This window comes from Haliotis asinina, chromosome 2 (assembly GCF_037392515.1).
Source record: "Haliotis asinina isolate JCU_RB_2024 chromosome 2, JCU_Hal_asi_v2, whole genome shotgun sequence".
In the NCBI taxonomy this organism is placed as follows: Eukaryota; Metazoa; Mollusca; class Gastropoda; order Lepetellida; family Haliotidae; genus Haliotis; species Haliotis asinina.
In genome coordinates, this window is record NC_090281.1 from 47,156,747 (window position 1) to 47,173,333 (window position 16,587).

Consider the following 16,587-nt stretch of genomic DNA (forward strand, 5'->3'; position numbering starts at 1 on the left):
CCCTCTGCCTCTACATGTTGCTAACATGGCTGCTACCCACCTGTAAGTCCCACCCAAAACTCTCTTGGCACTCTCCTCACTGTAGCTGGTAGCTTCCAGAGCCATTGTAATAATGTCCATACCAACGCTGGGATACTGCGACTTTAGCTTGGATTTCACTAAACATGAAACAAAAAAAGATACTCATTACTATTACTGAGGGGAAACATAGGTGTGTTCATGGATACTGCGACTTCAGCTTGGATTTCACTAAACATGAAACAAAAAAAGATACTCATTACTATCACTGAGGGGAAACATAGGTGTGTTCATGGATACTGCGACTTTAGCTTGGATTTCACTAAACATGAAACAATAAAGATACTCATTACTATCACTGAGGGGAAACATAGGTGTGTTCATGGATATTGCGACTTTAGCTTGGATTTCACTAAACATGGAACAAAAAAGATATTCATTACTATTACTGAGGGGAAATATAGGTGTGTTCATGGATACTGCGACTCTAGCTTGGATTTCACTAAACATGGAACAATAAAGATACTCATTACTATTACTGAGGGGAAACATAGGTGTGTTCATGGATACTGCGACTTCAGCTTGGATTTCACTAAACATGAAACAAAAAAAGATACTCATTACTATCACTGAGGGGAAACATAGGTGTGTTCATGGATACTGCGACTTTAGCTTGGATTTCACTAAACATGAAACAAAAAAGATACTCATTACTATTACTGAGGGGAAACATAGGTGTGTTCATGGATACTGCGACTTCAGCTTGGATTTCACTAAACATGAAACAAAAAAAGATAGTCATTACTATCACTGAGGGGAAACATAGGTGTGTTCATGGATACTGTGACTTTAGCTTGGATTTCACTAAACATGAAACAAAAAAAGATACTCATTACTATTACTGAGGGGAAACATAGGTGTGTTCATGGATACTGCGACTTTAGCTTGGATTTCACTAAACATGAAACAAAAAAAGATACTCATTACTATCACTGAGGGGAAACATAGGTGTGTTCATGGATACTGCGACTTCAGCTTGGATTTCACTAAACATGAAACAAAAAAAGATACTCATTACTATCACTGAGGGGAAACATAGGTGTGTTCATGGATACTGCGACTTTAGCCTGGATTTCACTAAACATGAAACTAAAATGATACTCATTACTATTACTGAGGGGAAACATAGGTGTGTTCATGGATACTGTGACTTTAGCTTGGATTTCACTAAACATGAAACAAAAAAGATACTCATTACTATTACTGAGGGGAAACATAGGTGTGTTCATGGATACTGCGACTTAAGCTTGGATTTCAATAATCATGAAATATATGGGAACAGGCGTCACCAACAGCGCTACCTAACAGACAAAAAGTTCTGCATGTCACCTCATAGACAGACAGTGCTACATGCAATCGAAACGTGCGAGATAATTTTTTGTTATTTGTAATTGAATCTATTGGTGTAAAGATAATGGCTTCTGGGCAACAGCTGTTGTTCGGCAAAAATATCTTACGAAGAATTACCCCACTCACACTTATGGCCATTCAATACTGATGTCAAGTTTACAATTTTGTGTATGCTGGTATAACACTGACCATTTTACATGCTATTTCTATACTCATATCTGTGATATTCTAGTTGGTATTACTGTCACTCGCTCACAGGTTTTTCAAAATTTAACTTTATTTGTTCTAAAATTATCACTTGTTTTTAGTCACAATATGGCAGAAATATTGCCAATGTGAGCATTAAATCTTTACTCAATCACTTACTGTCTACTAAGATCAGTGAGTAAGTGGGTGAGTTGAGTTTTATGCCGCACCCAGCAATATTCCAGATATATGGCAGCGATCTGTAAATAATCAAATTGGGACCAGACAATCCAGTGATCATCAACATGAGCATCGAACTGCGCAATTGGGGATAAACATATCAGTGTATGGGCAAAATTATGAGGTTGCATGCACAAGAGGTTTCTGTAGTTTGAGTCGGCCAATAGTTGTTTGGATTTCTGAATCTTTGGTTCCAGGGAGTCATGTATTCAAACCAGCATATCATGTTCTTTCTCCATGTACTCAGACAACCACTTCCCAATGTAAATAGATGGCACAGTATCATATTGTACTATCTTTACAGTGTTTCCATTTACCGGTGTTTTCCGACATAACATGCCCTGTACTGGAAATCTCATGCGCTATCGGTTCAGAGTACCGGTAAATATCATATGCAGTTAGTTGGGTGTAAGACAAGTGGTAGTAATCATATGTTAAAAACGCACTTTGCAATAAAATCATCTGACTTTTTGGTCTCATCACCATTGAAAAATATGATAATGGAAATCCCTCTGATCAATATTCAGAAGTCACCAAAGTAAAGTGTTCTGGTTAGCTGAGAAAGCAATTCACAACAACTTGTGTCCTCCCTGTCTGGTGGAAAGATACGAGTAATTATGACAGGCTTTCAATGTACATGTCAGATGGCAACTCAAAAGCAAACAACAATGTCATCTTTTCCAGTAGGGGTCACGCTTATTTGCCGAAACGCAAGGTTAACGAAAATGAGGAAGCTACTGGTGACATTCGTAATAACAATGATTGCCAAAAAGATTCAAACTGTCAGTGAAAAGAAGAGAGTCAAGTGGTTTAATGAGGACTGGTTTCACGAATTTCACTGGTTATGTACTAAAAAATCACCAGAACGGGAAACTTCATAAGTTTTGCAAAATATGTGAAGCAGTTAGTAAATTGAATGTATTTACTTGTGGGAGAATTAATTGACCAAAACAGCTTTGAAAGAACAGCTGTGACAGCCATAGTCATCCTGAGGTTGGGTATTTTGTTGGTTTTTTCAGGTGGGGCCGGGGGAGAATGGGATCATTACCGTTATAGTACAGAACTATTGAAAATTGTAACGTGCCAAAAATATTCATTGCTGTCGGTAACTGTACCAGATGTTTGAAAAGTTAGTGGAAATACTGCTTTAAGTTCGCTATTAAAAAAGTAACGTGTGAAATGTTTTCTGTGTGGGTTTTCGAAGTAAAAAATTGAAAGGTCCAAAACTTTTCGGTATTCAGTCATCAATTTCTGGAGGGTTGTCAAACATTCACAAGGAGAGATAGTATATTGGAATAAGAAACTGAACAGCAACATATTCCCCACGTACTTCTCTCCTTCTCTGCCTCAGACAACTGTGGTCTGTCTGGTTGTCCCGATGGTTGTGGGGAAGTAGCTGAAGAGCGTGAGTGATTCCCACTGTGGCGACGGTGTCCGCCCGACGTGGTGTGATGGGGGCTCAGACGAGACGAACTTGAGTGGGTGGAGCTGGAGTGGGAGGTTGTCTCATGATGACGAGGAGAGTGGCTTGGGGACACTGTCCGACTTGTGCTGCGTGAGCCATGAGCTGGTTGGAACCCAAGATCAATGAGCTGTTCCTTGGCTTCCTCCTCATTGTTGCCGCACCTGCAAATTGTATCTATGGTAACTGGGATGTAGCTAAGATACACTGTGTTAGGAAACTATGGCAACTGTGATTACAAAATGCCATTAAGAAATTTGTAACATATGTTATATTTGGGATTACACTTATTGAGTAAAGTACAAATTCTGGTACTTTTTGGGTTGAGTCCGTTTCTGGATTTGAAGCTCGGAGTCAGGCACCTATTTGCCAGCTCAGTGGTGTGGTATGCATCTATGGCAACTAGGAAGTAACTCACATGGCCAGTATGTCCTGGATGACCCCGACTGTAGCAACTGGAAACATGTCCTTGAGCCGTGAGGCTGGTGTATTGGTTAGCTGCTGAACAGGTTGCTCCTTGGTGTAGCCCTTGCCCAGCAGCTCTGACACCGTGTGACCATAGTGGTTGTGGTTTCTGTTGTCAACAGGCATCATGGCAGATTCAGAAGCTGTAGACATGCATCCAGAGAGGGAAAAGGGAAAGGGGAAAAGGAGGGTAGGATGGGGAAGGAGAATGAGAACAGTAAATTGAAGAGGAGGGTTGACTTCGGAAGGGGAGCGAGAAGTGTAAATTGAAGAGGAGGGTAGAATGGGGGAGGGGAGTGGGAGGGATAAATTGAAGGAGGGTAGAAGGGGAAAGGGGAGTGAGAGGGATAAATTGAAGTAGGGTAGAAAGGGGAAGTGGAGTGAGAGGGATATATTGAAGCAGGGTAGAATGGGGAAGGGGAGTGAAAAGGATAAATTGAAGGAGGGTAGAAGGGGGAAGGGGAGTGAGAAAGGCAAATTGAAGAGAGGGGTAGAATGGTATGGTACTGAGGAGCCTGATATCATAATGATCACAGAACATGCACTTCTTGTAAGTAAAAAAAACTAACAAAGCTAATTGTTTCCAGAACAAGCAACATGTCATGCAAACCTGCAGGATTTTCACCGAACTGGACATAATTGTGTTGCCTTGGCTAGTTATACTGATACTAGTTCAATGTACAGAGTGATACTAGTTCAATGTACAGAGTGATACTAGTTCAATGTACAGAGTGATACTAGTTCAATGTACAGAGTGATACTAGTTCAATGTACAGAGTGATACTAGTTCAATGTACAGAGTGATACTAGTTCAATGTACAGAGTGATACTAGTTCAATGTACAGAGTGATACTAGTTCAATGTACAGAGTGATACTAGTTCAATGTACAGAGTGATACTAGTTCAATGTACAGAGTGATACTAGTTCAATGTACAGAGTGATACTAGTTCAATGTACAGAGTGATACTAGTTCAATGTGATACTAGTTCAATGTACAGAGTGATACTAGTTCAATGTACAGAGTGATACTAGTTCAATGTACAGAGTGATACTAGTTCAATGTACAGAGTGATACTAGTTCAATGTACAGAGTGATACTAGTTCAATGTACAGAGTGATACTAGTTCAATGTACAGAGTGATACTAGTTCAATGTACAGAGTGATACTAGTTCAATGTACCGAGTGATACTAGTTCAATGTGATACTAGTTCAATGTACAGAGTGATACTAGTTCAATGTACAGAGTGATACTAGTTCAATGTACAGAGTGATACTAGTTCAATGTACAGAGTGATACTAGTTCAATGTACAGAGTGATACTAGTTCAATGTACAGAGTGATACTAGTTCAATGTACAGAGTGATACTAGTTCAATGTACAGAGTGATACTAGTTCAATGTACCGAATGATACTAGTTCAATGTACAGAGTGATACTAGTTCAATGTACAGAGTGATACTAGTTCAATGTACAGAGTGATACTAGTTCAATGTACAGAGTGATACTAGTTCAATGTACAGAGTGATACTAGTTCAATGTACAGAGTGATACTAGTTCAATGTACAGAGTGATACTAGTTCAATGTACCGAATGATACTAGTTCAATGTACAGAGTGATACTAGTTCAATGTACAGAGTGATACTAGTTCAATGTACAGAGTGATACTAGTTCAATGTACAGAGTGATACTAGTTCAATGTACCGAGTGATACTAGTTCAATGTACAGAGTGATACTAGTTCAATGTACAGAGTGATACTAGTTCAATGTACAGAGTGATACTAGTTCAATGTACAGAGTGATACTAGTTCAATGTACAGAGTGATACTTACTTGATGAGTGTCTGCTTGATGACAGTTTCTGGACATGTGGGCAGGACAGCCTTGACCTTCTGTGCAATAGCATTGTCCGCTCTCGAAAGTGAAGTGTCTTGATGCTATTGCAATGACACAAAAGTGACACAGTTTGGAACTGAAGTGTGATAAGAGCACATGCAGTGTTGCAAGAACTTATATTAATATTAGCTTTAACAGATTTTGTCTGCTTGTATTGTTCAAAGAATATACAATATAACGGCCACCAAATTTGTGTCCCTGAGAATGTGACAAGTTGTAAGTAAACATATAAAGAAAGTGATCAGAAAGTCCACAAGATCATCTTGATGCATAAGGGAGAATCAGACTTCTTCATCTCTGCAACTCACTTGTTCTTGAAATAACTAAATGTTGAATCATTGAACATTACTAGCCCTGGGTGTGTTCATGAAACAACTGAATATTGAATCATTGAACATTACTAGACCTGGGTGTATTCTTGAAATAACTGAATACTGAACCATTGAACATTACTGGCCCTGGGTGTGTTCATGAAACAACTGAATATTGAATTATTGAACATCACTGGACCTGGGTGTATTCTTGAAATAACTGAATGCTGAACCATTGAACATAACTGGACCTGAGTGTGTTTTTGAAATAACTGAATGTTGAACCAATGAACATTACTGGACCTTGGAGTGTTTTTAAAACAACTGCATGTTGAACAATTGAGCATTACTGGACATGGGTGTGTTCTTGAAAATTATGAAATTACTGAATATTGAACAATTAAACATTACTGGACTTGAGTGTGTTCTTGAAGCAACTGAATGCTGAACCATTTAACATTACTGGACCTGGGTGTGTTTTTGAAATAACTGAATGTTGTGCAATTGAACATTACTAGACCTTGGTGTATTCTTGAAATAACTGAATGCTGAACCATTGAACCTTACTGAGCCTGAGTGTGTTCTTGAAACAACTGCACGTCGAACCATTAAACATTACTGGACCTGAAATCTGGAAATGTGGATCTTGAAATAACTGTGAATATTACAGGAACAGATAATTCTCTCCAACAACCATATTACTGGAACATTTGTGACTGGATTTATGCAGGTGATAGGCAACCAGGGCCTCCAAATAAAAGAATGATATGACAGACAACAGTGGGAGAGTATACAGTATCATACAGGTAAGAGATACTGCCAATTGGTATGAAAACCAGGGGTAACCATGGCTACATTATCCATCATCAGGTAATGCCAGTCATCATCACTGCCAACAAATGAGTACTGTCCTCCCACAACAAACAGAGCACTAACATCATAAGCACCAGGCAAAACATGACATGGTCTCCAGGCAGCAGAAGAACAGCCAACCTAACCAGAGACCTGTCGCCCCACTGATGGCTGATTCCACAGTCATGACCCTCAGGCAACATCACCAAGTCATAAGCGTAAAGCTCTAATCATTCAGAAGATTGTTTCATTCTAACATGTGCCATCTTTTAGCAGTATGTAATAAGTGTCTAAGATTTCTTAATCAACTACAAATAAACAAAAAAGAAGAAAAAATACAGGTTATTCACACAATAATAAGAATTTTGTGGATATGCACAAGCATCAATGTTTCATTTTTATATCACTGTTTCCCTTTCATATCAATACTTTATATCACTTATCACTATTTCCCTTTCATATCAGTACTTCATATCAATGTTTCCCTTTAATATCAGAGTTTCCCTTTCATATCAGTGTTACACTTTTCACCTTTATATCAGTGTTTCACTTTCATTTCAATATTTCACTTTCTTTTCAATGTTTCACTCTCATATTTCTCATATTTTGCTTTAATAAGAGACATATAAGCGCCACCTTCCCATATTGGGAGTTAGAAAAGTGACCAGCACCACCATACAAACGATCAAAGCTTCAACACACAAAACTAAGCAAGCTTTACATTTTTCAATAGCTACACAATTTTAACAAATTTAAATCAAAATCTAAAAGAATATATCCTTCAGTGTAAAAGCACTGTGTCCAAGGGTGAGGACACAGACTGGACATTTACAAACACAAGCAGTGCCTGCTTCTTACGGACCTGTGACTGCGTGGCATGCCCCTGTCTTTGCATATCTCGCATAGGGATGCTCTCCCCTCGGTGACCTTGACCCCTGTGCTGTGCATGTTGGGATTGGGAAGATCCACCAGAGTGGCTGAGTGCCTGGGTAGGACACAATATGGGTTACCATGGATACCACACCACATAAGCTTGCGATGTACACTGATGGTTTTCCGTGAAATCATCTTGCTAGATCTCTATTGATCTTGTTGGAATTGACAACAACAAGTAGATAATAAAGCTTTGAGTTCCACTTTTACCATGCTTGACATGCCAAAACATTCTAGAGTACTGAAGATTACAGACACTGACCAATTTATTGAAGCTAACAATTTCAGGGCAGACCTACAGACATTCCACATTGAATAAGAAAAATAAAATGACATCAGTTCAATGTCTGTTACATTAACTTTACTTTCAATTGACAGAGACCTAAACAACATTTTATTGCCTGTTTCATGGAAGAAGCCATCATGTGTACTCATATGTAACACACAAAGCACATGAGAAAGCTGTTGAGGACATCACACCACACAGATACACACAGTTCATCTTAACCTGCACACAGTTGATCATGCTGAATAGATAGAACTGCTAGAACTGACTAGCATGTCCATGATCTGGGATGCACACTAGCACCTCATGCCCCTGCCAGCCTGAGTCAGAGCAGCTAATCCTCGCGCAGTTTCAGGTACAACTGGTCTGCAGAAACCCACACTTGTCATAAGAGGCAATTAACAGGATTTGTTGTCAGCCTTGTTGACTTGTTTGATGCATATATTTATATCCAGATTGTGGAGATATATGTTCATGATGTCACTCATTGTTTTTTCTGGGTCAGACTCAAACTGGCTGCCACTGTGCATCTGGAGTGAGTGAGTATGGTTTTACGCAGCTTTTATCAATATTCCAGCAATATCATGGTGCAGGACACCAAAACTGAACATATATACCAATGTAGGGGGTGGAAACCAGGGCCTCCTTTCACAAAGCAACCTTTACTAAGGTTAACCGTAACTCCCATTCTTTATCACTGCACAAAGGTTACCTTACAGACTTACGATCATCTTAGTGCTTTGTGAAAGGTGGCCCAGGTCTTTGGCGTGACGAGCAAATGCTTTAACCACTATGCTACCCCACAGTCCCTCTGTATTTGGAATATTAGTAGGGCAACAAACAAATTTAGCAAATTTTGTTTAATTATTTCATAAATAGCACTTTTAGACATGTTCTTATGTGACTTGGAGAATTTCCCTGTCTGTGATCAGGCAGCCATGTGAATGAGCAACACCCCAGGCAGTCACTTATACGATAACGAGAGACTGTCTTGCATACATGTTATGTCCTCTACTGAAAAATAACACTTAAACAGATAGTGTATTGAATGTTGATGATACTCTAAGGTTCTCTCTCAGAATCTTTACACAGCATGTATATGATGTTACTACTTCAGGCAAATGCCATGAAATGTTTAGTTGCATTACGACATAATATGCATACATTGAAGCATAAGCGTAGATGTCTAACAACACACTAGACAGAGCAGGAGCACCTGGGTGTAAGTAAATATATGTTGTTTAAACATACAGAACAGATAGCTCTCCCAAGTATTCTGCATGTTAATCAATACTCAGCCTGTTTACCAGTACTCTGCTCAGTACTCTCCTCGGTAATCAGTGCTCATCTCATTAATCAGCACTAAGCCTGGAATTTACCTTGAGGCATGTATTTGATGGTCCCCCAGACTCATGCGCTGAATTTTTAGGGGCCCGGGCCTAGATTTTCAAAGCTCTCTTACCTCTGTAAGTGCCGTAAGTACATTAACATAAATTTACGACTATCCTGGCACAGAAAGAGTTTCAACAATCCAGGCTCTGGATTAGAAAACGGGGGTCCTAGACACTTACATAGCACTATAAATACTATGTTGTAATATTGTTGTAATTCACTTACTGGCATTGTATTGTGTAACATGATCACCACATTAATTAAACTACAAATGATACCATAATCCAAATAGTAGCAGGCTCAGTGATAAGTTCTTGTTACTTGATCGAAATGTTTACAAAATGCACTTGGACCGTTTTTTTTGTGTCCGTGCATACAGGATGCAGTAACTGGAATTTGCATCCTGTAAATTCCTGCTAAGTTAATCAGCACACCACTTGTTAATCATACCAATCGTTAATTGATACTATTACTGCACTGCAAGAGTTTGTAAAAATTACGTCCCCCGTAACCCTCACAGATTTAATGTGATGAGTTTCAGACACCTTTTCTGCCAGATACCTGAGTATTGACACTAAAGTTCTACCACAAAAACCAGTCATTCTCATGAAACAATCCACCTGTCTGCATCAGGATAGACACCCCATCAACATGTCTGACCACACGATCCACGTAATTACCACAGATGACAAGTGTGGGTCCTTGGCAAATAACCCATCATTTCTACACAACAAAACAATACTTATGACATATGCTGCTTAAATGTATGAAAATTATCTTTAGATATTACATTAATATACACATTAATTGGTCATATCACAAAGACATTAATCATTTTCATAGAAACAATTTCATCAACCTTCATTGTCTATAGTTATGTATATTTTCATAACTTGAAAAACCTTCATAATCATGCATATGTATCCTGAAATAGTACCCAACACAATTAATCATGATGTAAACACTTGGAATAATAACGCCACTGTCCATAATGTACTGACGATTCTCTTGTAGCTGAGTGCAGCAGAAAATAGCCTTGCTTGATGTGTTCATCACACTGGGATGGTGGGAAGCATTTCTGTTTTAAACAAAGGTGAATAGAGGGGAACATACCTTGAGCAACCATGGCAACATGAGGAGTGAATTAAATGATGCAGTACATACCTGGGCAGCTTGGGGCTGGGTTGGTTTCTTGAAGCGAGGATCCTCCCATGATGTCCCTTTGTTCACATGATCTATGAAGAAGCTGGAGGAACAAGACCACAGATACTTGCAAACAAGGGTAAGTTGGACCGGTGCAAAAAATGTGTTTTCAAGAAGTAGGCGTGCACGGTAATGAGCTAACTCGTTTGGTTTGTTAAAGGTAGAGCAGATGTAGGCTAGTGCCTGTGCAGTACAAGATGATGAAATTCATTCCATGTGAAGTTCCATACACCATGTCCATAAGACTCTCATTGCCTCACCCTTTGCAATACACTTGATCGCAGACAACCTTGGGGCACCCGTCACTCACATAGGAGAGTGCCAGTGGTCGGCACTTCTACATGCTGATGCAGGTGACCCGTCCAGCTGGTGCTCAAGTCACTCACATAGGCGAGTGCCAGTGGTCGGCACTTCTACATGCTGATGCAGGTCAACTGTCCAGCTGGTGCTCAAGTCACTCACATAGGAGAGCGCCAGTGGTCGGCATTTCTACATGCTGATACAGGTCAACTGTCCAGCTGGTGCTCAAGTCACTCACATAGGAGAGTGCCAGTGGTTGGCACTTCTACATGCTGATACAGGTCAACCGTCCAGCTGGTGCTCAAGTCACTCACATAGGAGAGCGCCAGTGGTCGGCACTTCTACATGCTGATACAGGTCAACCGTCCAGCTGGTGCTCAAGTCACTCACATAGGCGAGTGCCAGTGGTCGGCACTTCTACATGCTGATACAGGTCAACCGTCCAGCTGGTGCTCAAGTCACTCACATAGGAGAGTGCCAGTGGTCGGCACTTCTACATGCTGATACAGGTCAACCGTCCAGCTGGTGCTCAAGTCACTCACATAGGAGAGCGCCAGTGGTCGGCACTTCTACATGCTGATGCAGGTCAACCATCCAGCTGGTGCTCAATTTATCACTGTTTGCCAGTACATGAGCTAATCTACAGGCAGGTACCAGGATGTTTGCACAATGCACAAACGAAGATAAAATAGAAACAATTGCTGTGACCAACTTTTTTATCGCACCCACAACAACTGTATGACTTTCCTACGTTTTTGTTGTTTTCATTCATCCATCAGTCCACATGATTAATGATTCATTCCAGGTTCTAAATAAATTATCAAAATCCACAGTTCTCTATACCATTAATTTACAGGTCCCTCATACTGCATAAAAGAACACCAATGTTTGTTATTTGAGGTAAAATACTGCAATACTCGGCCAGAAGTCTGCAATAAATATCTGTAAGAATTCCTAAAGTGGAGTTACAGATTTCACAAATCAGGCTCTAGGTGATAATCATATTTCTTGGTAAGTCACTTGTATTTATAATGGAAGCAAAGAAGACCAGTAATGCTTGATCTTGATAACAACAAGGAACATCATGCACAACCATTCAATGCATTATCATGATTATTGGCTAACCATTTGCACAAAGTACACAGTTTGTACACACACTGCATGATCAGATATGGGTATATTCCATCTACTTTAGTACACCTACATGTAACTAGGTTTTACATTTAACAAATGACAAGTTAACAATGATTTATCAAGCAACATGTTTTCAATTAATCTTTTGACATATGTGTCTTGTAACTCAACTGACCATTCCTCTCTTACTGCACATGTTCCAGTTATTAATTATCTCATTATCTACTAATTCTGAAACATGCTGTCAGTGAGGGATGTATGTAACTTGTATCAAACTGTAACGATCAGAGATATTCAGAAATAATACCATCCTACAATGTTTGGAGACATTTTTTTATCTGTTTGTTTAGACTGCAGAAATTAATTACTACTTAGGGTGGCATTTTAGAAGCTGGGAAGTACAATATGGACAACTTTATGGATTACAACTATTCATTTCATGAGAACAAAATTTAGGTACAGATTCTTATACCGTTGTCAAGCAGGAATTCTACATGAAGTGGAGGAAAGGTATATACACTAAGTGTAACAAATAGGACAAAGAAAATAAGACAACTGCCAGTGAGTGGACAAAGGGTTAGGCATAGAAGCCTTAATAATCAACATACACCCTTTGTAATATCAAAATATATACATATCCCAGGTAAAACATCTGATGTCCAAATATGTGTTTAGGTATATGTGTTTATCCAGACATTTTAGTTTCACTCGAAAATCGTCCGAATAGCAAGATGTCCGGTTAACTGGATCAAACAAGCAAATTGTGAAAATTAAGTGAAAGCAAAAAAATATCATGTACGTATATCAATAAATCAACAGTCAATAATAATAACAACAGTGAATCATCATAACATATAAGTGTACCAATAATACATGCAAGGTGGAATGCTGTTTACCATTTGTCAGGTTGTCTCAGACAAAATCGTGTGGCGTGCGGAGCTTCAGATGGTAATTTAAGTAAGATGAAAAACAAAAATCGACCACAAAAAGTTTCTATTTTGTCAATTGCATGTATTGTGTATAGTTTGGGTACATTTAGGTATACAGAAACATACCTACATATCTGTATTACCTGTGGTAACACCATTCCCTTCAGTGTTATCGACCGTAACACAAGAATGGACAATATTCATAATAGTAGAGTTGACATGACATTATATTTCTTGACAAACGACCTGTCAACTCTGATTTTAAGATAATGGTTCAAGTATGACATTTCGCTATAGGCCTCACGTTATGGACTATATGTCAAATTATATCAGTAAAATCTTCGGGCCTAATACTGTATATGGACTAGGTGCGAGGTTCGGGAATGTCATCATGGAAACGATGGAGCTTACATCATAATTTCATGAATTTAATGTTGTGATAAAGGCGATAGTCGTTCAGTCATCTACCACAAGCTAAAACTCTATTGCCGCCACCACAAGGGTCAACATGACACAAACATCGTTATGAGGTGGCGGAATTTCGCAATCAACAAAACATTTCTAAAATTATCTGAGCAATTTTCGCTAATTTATATGCATAAATTTGCTGCAGCCCACAAAATCTGAAGTGCACAAAGAGTGTTGCCAGATACATTAATACAAACAGTACTTTTCAGTAAGTAATTCAGTGTAAGAAAACGTACTATGCCCTCTGGTTTGGATCCCAGCGAGCTTCCCAACCTGGTGGTAGAGGAGGATACCAAGACGTCGCCATTTTGGGTGTTTATAAATGCGTCTGACCTCCATTTGATTAGAGTGATCTCCCTTGGAAACGGTTCACGAAGGACAAGCGCCAATAAAATGTCCACAGTTTTCAGTCTATGCGCCGATGCATTGCATGTTGCTTTCCTACGATGAATCACAAAAGTTGCTGCAGTGAACACAAAATCAAATTCAAGGACCTTAGGCACGAGAACAGGAATAGGATCGTTCTGTGACAGTCTAGAGGCCTATGAACAAGTGAAGCGGTCTGACCAGTATGTTGTGGTAAATGTGATGGTCTACCTTTAAAATACAGCACCACAAATTTTAAAAACATGTCATTATACTCTTTTACGCAATTGTAGGTGATTAGGATTAGGATTAGGGTGGGTTAGAGTTTGGGTTAGGTTAGGATAGGTCAACATAACCCTAACGTCCCCACGAGAAGTTGTGGTGGTGTGTTCTACAGGTGCTCCAATGTGATATTTAGCGATCCTGAGCAGAGATCATGTAATAAAAATAATAAATATTACAACTATGACATGGCCTCTGCTCCGAAGGTAACTTCAGTGTTTCGCAGGGGGTATACGAATTATAATCCATCTGTCGAGATAACAGGGAGCGCTGGGAACTGTGGGAGCCAGAGTCATGGTTATGTTATATATGTACTAGTACATGGAATTGACAATAAACTTTCAAGTAACGGAAACTTTGAAAACCTTTTACGGATCTTTCGGTAATTGATAAATTTCTGTTAGTGTTCTCTCATTTCACGTAAATAGAACATTCATGACGCAATCACACTCTCCTTATGAATAAATATGATATATTGTTTACTTTGCACGCATTTTTAATGTCATAGTACACAAAAACCCATCGGCATTTAAGGGGAATCCCCTGGTTATCAACTGGGCCACCCCCAGCTGATCCAACTTGTCATTGACGCTAACCGGCGTTAGGACGACGAGAGATTATTAAACTGGCACCTGATAGAAACCTGACCGAAACTTGGAGTTTTGTTTCCCTGTAAATTCATTGTACATGAACTCCGATTGTGATCAAAAGTAGTTCATAGTCGTGCTCGGTGACTTACCAGATCTGAAGATATGTATACGGGGCTTTCATCCATTTATAAGTTGGCACGCCCAGTCCCACGTTCGTATTGTTCAACAAACTTTGCTAAGGTCGGGGATTCCCCTGAAAGCCCGACTGCAGCTGCCAGGTCAAGCGCGAGTCGGGAATTAAGACTATATAGGGATTACGCTTTCAGAGTGACGTACGGGTTGTAGTACTTCAATGCATGGGATATTGGTATTTGTTGTGGATATCGCCAGATATATTACTTGCAAAAGGTTATTCTATAATACAAGGTGTTGGTTCGAAACCCAGATAGGGATCTTCACCCATAACAGTGCGGGACTGTGTGTTTTACCGAGACAGATTAATCGTAAATACAATGTTACATATCGCACTTCGTGTAGTCTTTTTTCTAGGGCTGTGTATTGTCAAAGTTTGATTTACTTCTCAAAACTTCACCTGATTCAACGCATTCGTCATTGTTAGTAATCAATATCCTGACATTCTGGGTTCTCCTAAAACGTCTGATGTCCATGTCTCTGTTACTGTTAACTCTTACAAAAAAGAAGCACATAATCTCTCTTCAGAACAACTTAGTGCGTTAGTTTAAGCACAATTATTTCATGTAATGTCAAAGGCAAAAAGATGAGAGTTCACATTAGCATAGTTCGCCAACACAACAGAAGCCTTTATTATTGTGTTTCTGTTTACTTGAGTCCAAAAGATGGCGTCAAAGTCAGTACCTTAGTATGGCCACTTGTCTATCGTACAGACCCTGAAGCAAATAAATCCAAGAAAGCCCACGCAAGTCTAAAAAAGAGGCAAATCTAGATTTCCTTATCTTGAGGAAAATTAAGAAAGTCTCAGGGCTCCATTTCATTACATGATTTGTTTTTCCTATAAATTTTTGTCAGTAAAATATGTCCATTTTAGAGACTAGTTGTTAGTCTATATGGTCACCTTTGGCATCAGTTACTGCTCGGTACCGCCTCGGCACAGACTGGATACGTCGACGAAGTCGCTCTTGTGGAATTCTTCCCCATTCTTCTGGCAATGCGATGACCAGTTGTGGAAATCTCTGAGGTGCGTTTCGATGTTCACAGGTTTAGAGCTGGTGAACGGGAAATCCATGACAAGACAATGGCGTTAGAATAGGCAATGTATCGGGTCATGACGCGTTTTGTATGTGGTGTAGCATCGTCATGCCGGAACAACTCCCACTGTCGGTCCATAATCGGAAGCACGTGAAGTGCAAGAACTTCGCTGATGGACCGATTTGCTGTCAGATTCCCCTGAACCACTACTAAATCAGATCTGTGTGTGCTGGATATCTCATACCACATCATGACACTTCCCCAACCGAGCCGTCGAATGCAAATAGGAACTAAACGTTTATTTTATCCGACGATAAACACACCGTCTTCCACCTCGCCGATAAAGGAGAAATCGCTATTCATCAATGAACCAGACTCATCTCCGGTTTCTTTTAGGTTCCAGTTCCGGACTCAACATCACCGCATGCGATTGCGTCGGTGAAGGTCGAATCTCTACTTTACGTAATCGATTCTTGTCAGTGGCCAAAAGTTCAACCCGGATGTACCGGTCCAGGGCTTTGGTGGAGAGATTTGGTGCTCTGATGAACGTTCAAATGCCGGGCAACAGCGACGTCCCACCCAGCTCCAAAGCGGTCTGTGGCGGTATTTCGATCGACGGGCTTGATTTAATCTTTTCC

The 16,587-nt window shown here is 39.7% G+C and overlaps 1 protein-coding gene across 7 annotated transcripts in view; it reads right to left on the bottom strand.

Moving 5' to 3' along the window:
• Positions 1–16,587, bottom strand: part of LOC137273826 (uncharacterized) — a 36,123-nt gene that overhangs the window by 12,499 nt on the left and 7,037 nt on the right. For 4 of the 7 annotated variants that reach the window (XM_067806699.1, XM_067806698.1, XM_067806695.1 and 1 more), the window contains exons 1-7: positions 13,721–13,840; positions 10,615–10,696; positions 7,702–7,824; positions 5,614–5,717; positions 3,735–3,890; positions 3,185–3,480; positions 41–158 (exon numbers count right to left, since the gene is read on the bottom strand). In XM_067806699.1, coding sequence (XP_067662800.1) covers positions 41–158; positions 3,185–3,480; positions 3,735–3,890; positions 5,614–5,717; positions 7,702–7,824; positions 10,615–10,696; positions 13,721–13,791 — 950 coding nt within the window. In that variant the 5' untranslated portion in view covers positions 13,792–13,840. Of the gene's footprint in view, positions 1–40; positions 159–3,184; positions 3,481–3,734; positions 3,891–5,613; positions 5,718–7,701; positions 7,825–10,614; positions 10,697–13,720; positions 13,841–16,587 lie in introns of those variants that run through there. The other 3 variants (XM_067806696.1, XM_067806693.1, XM_067806697.1) reach the window with 1 other exon arrangement.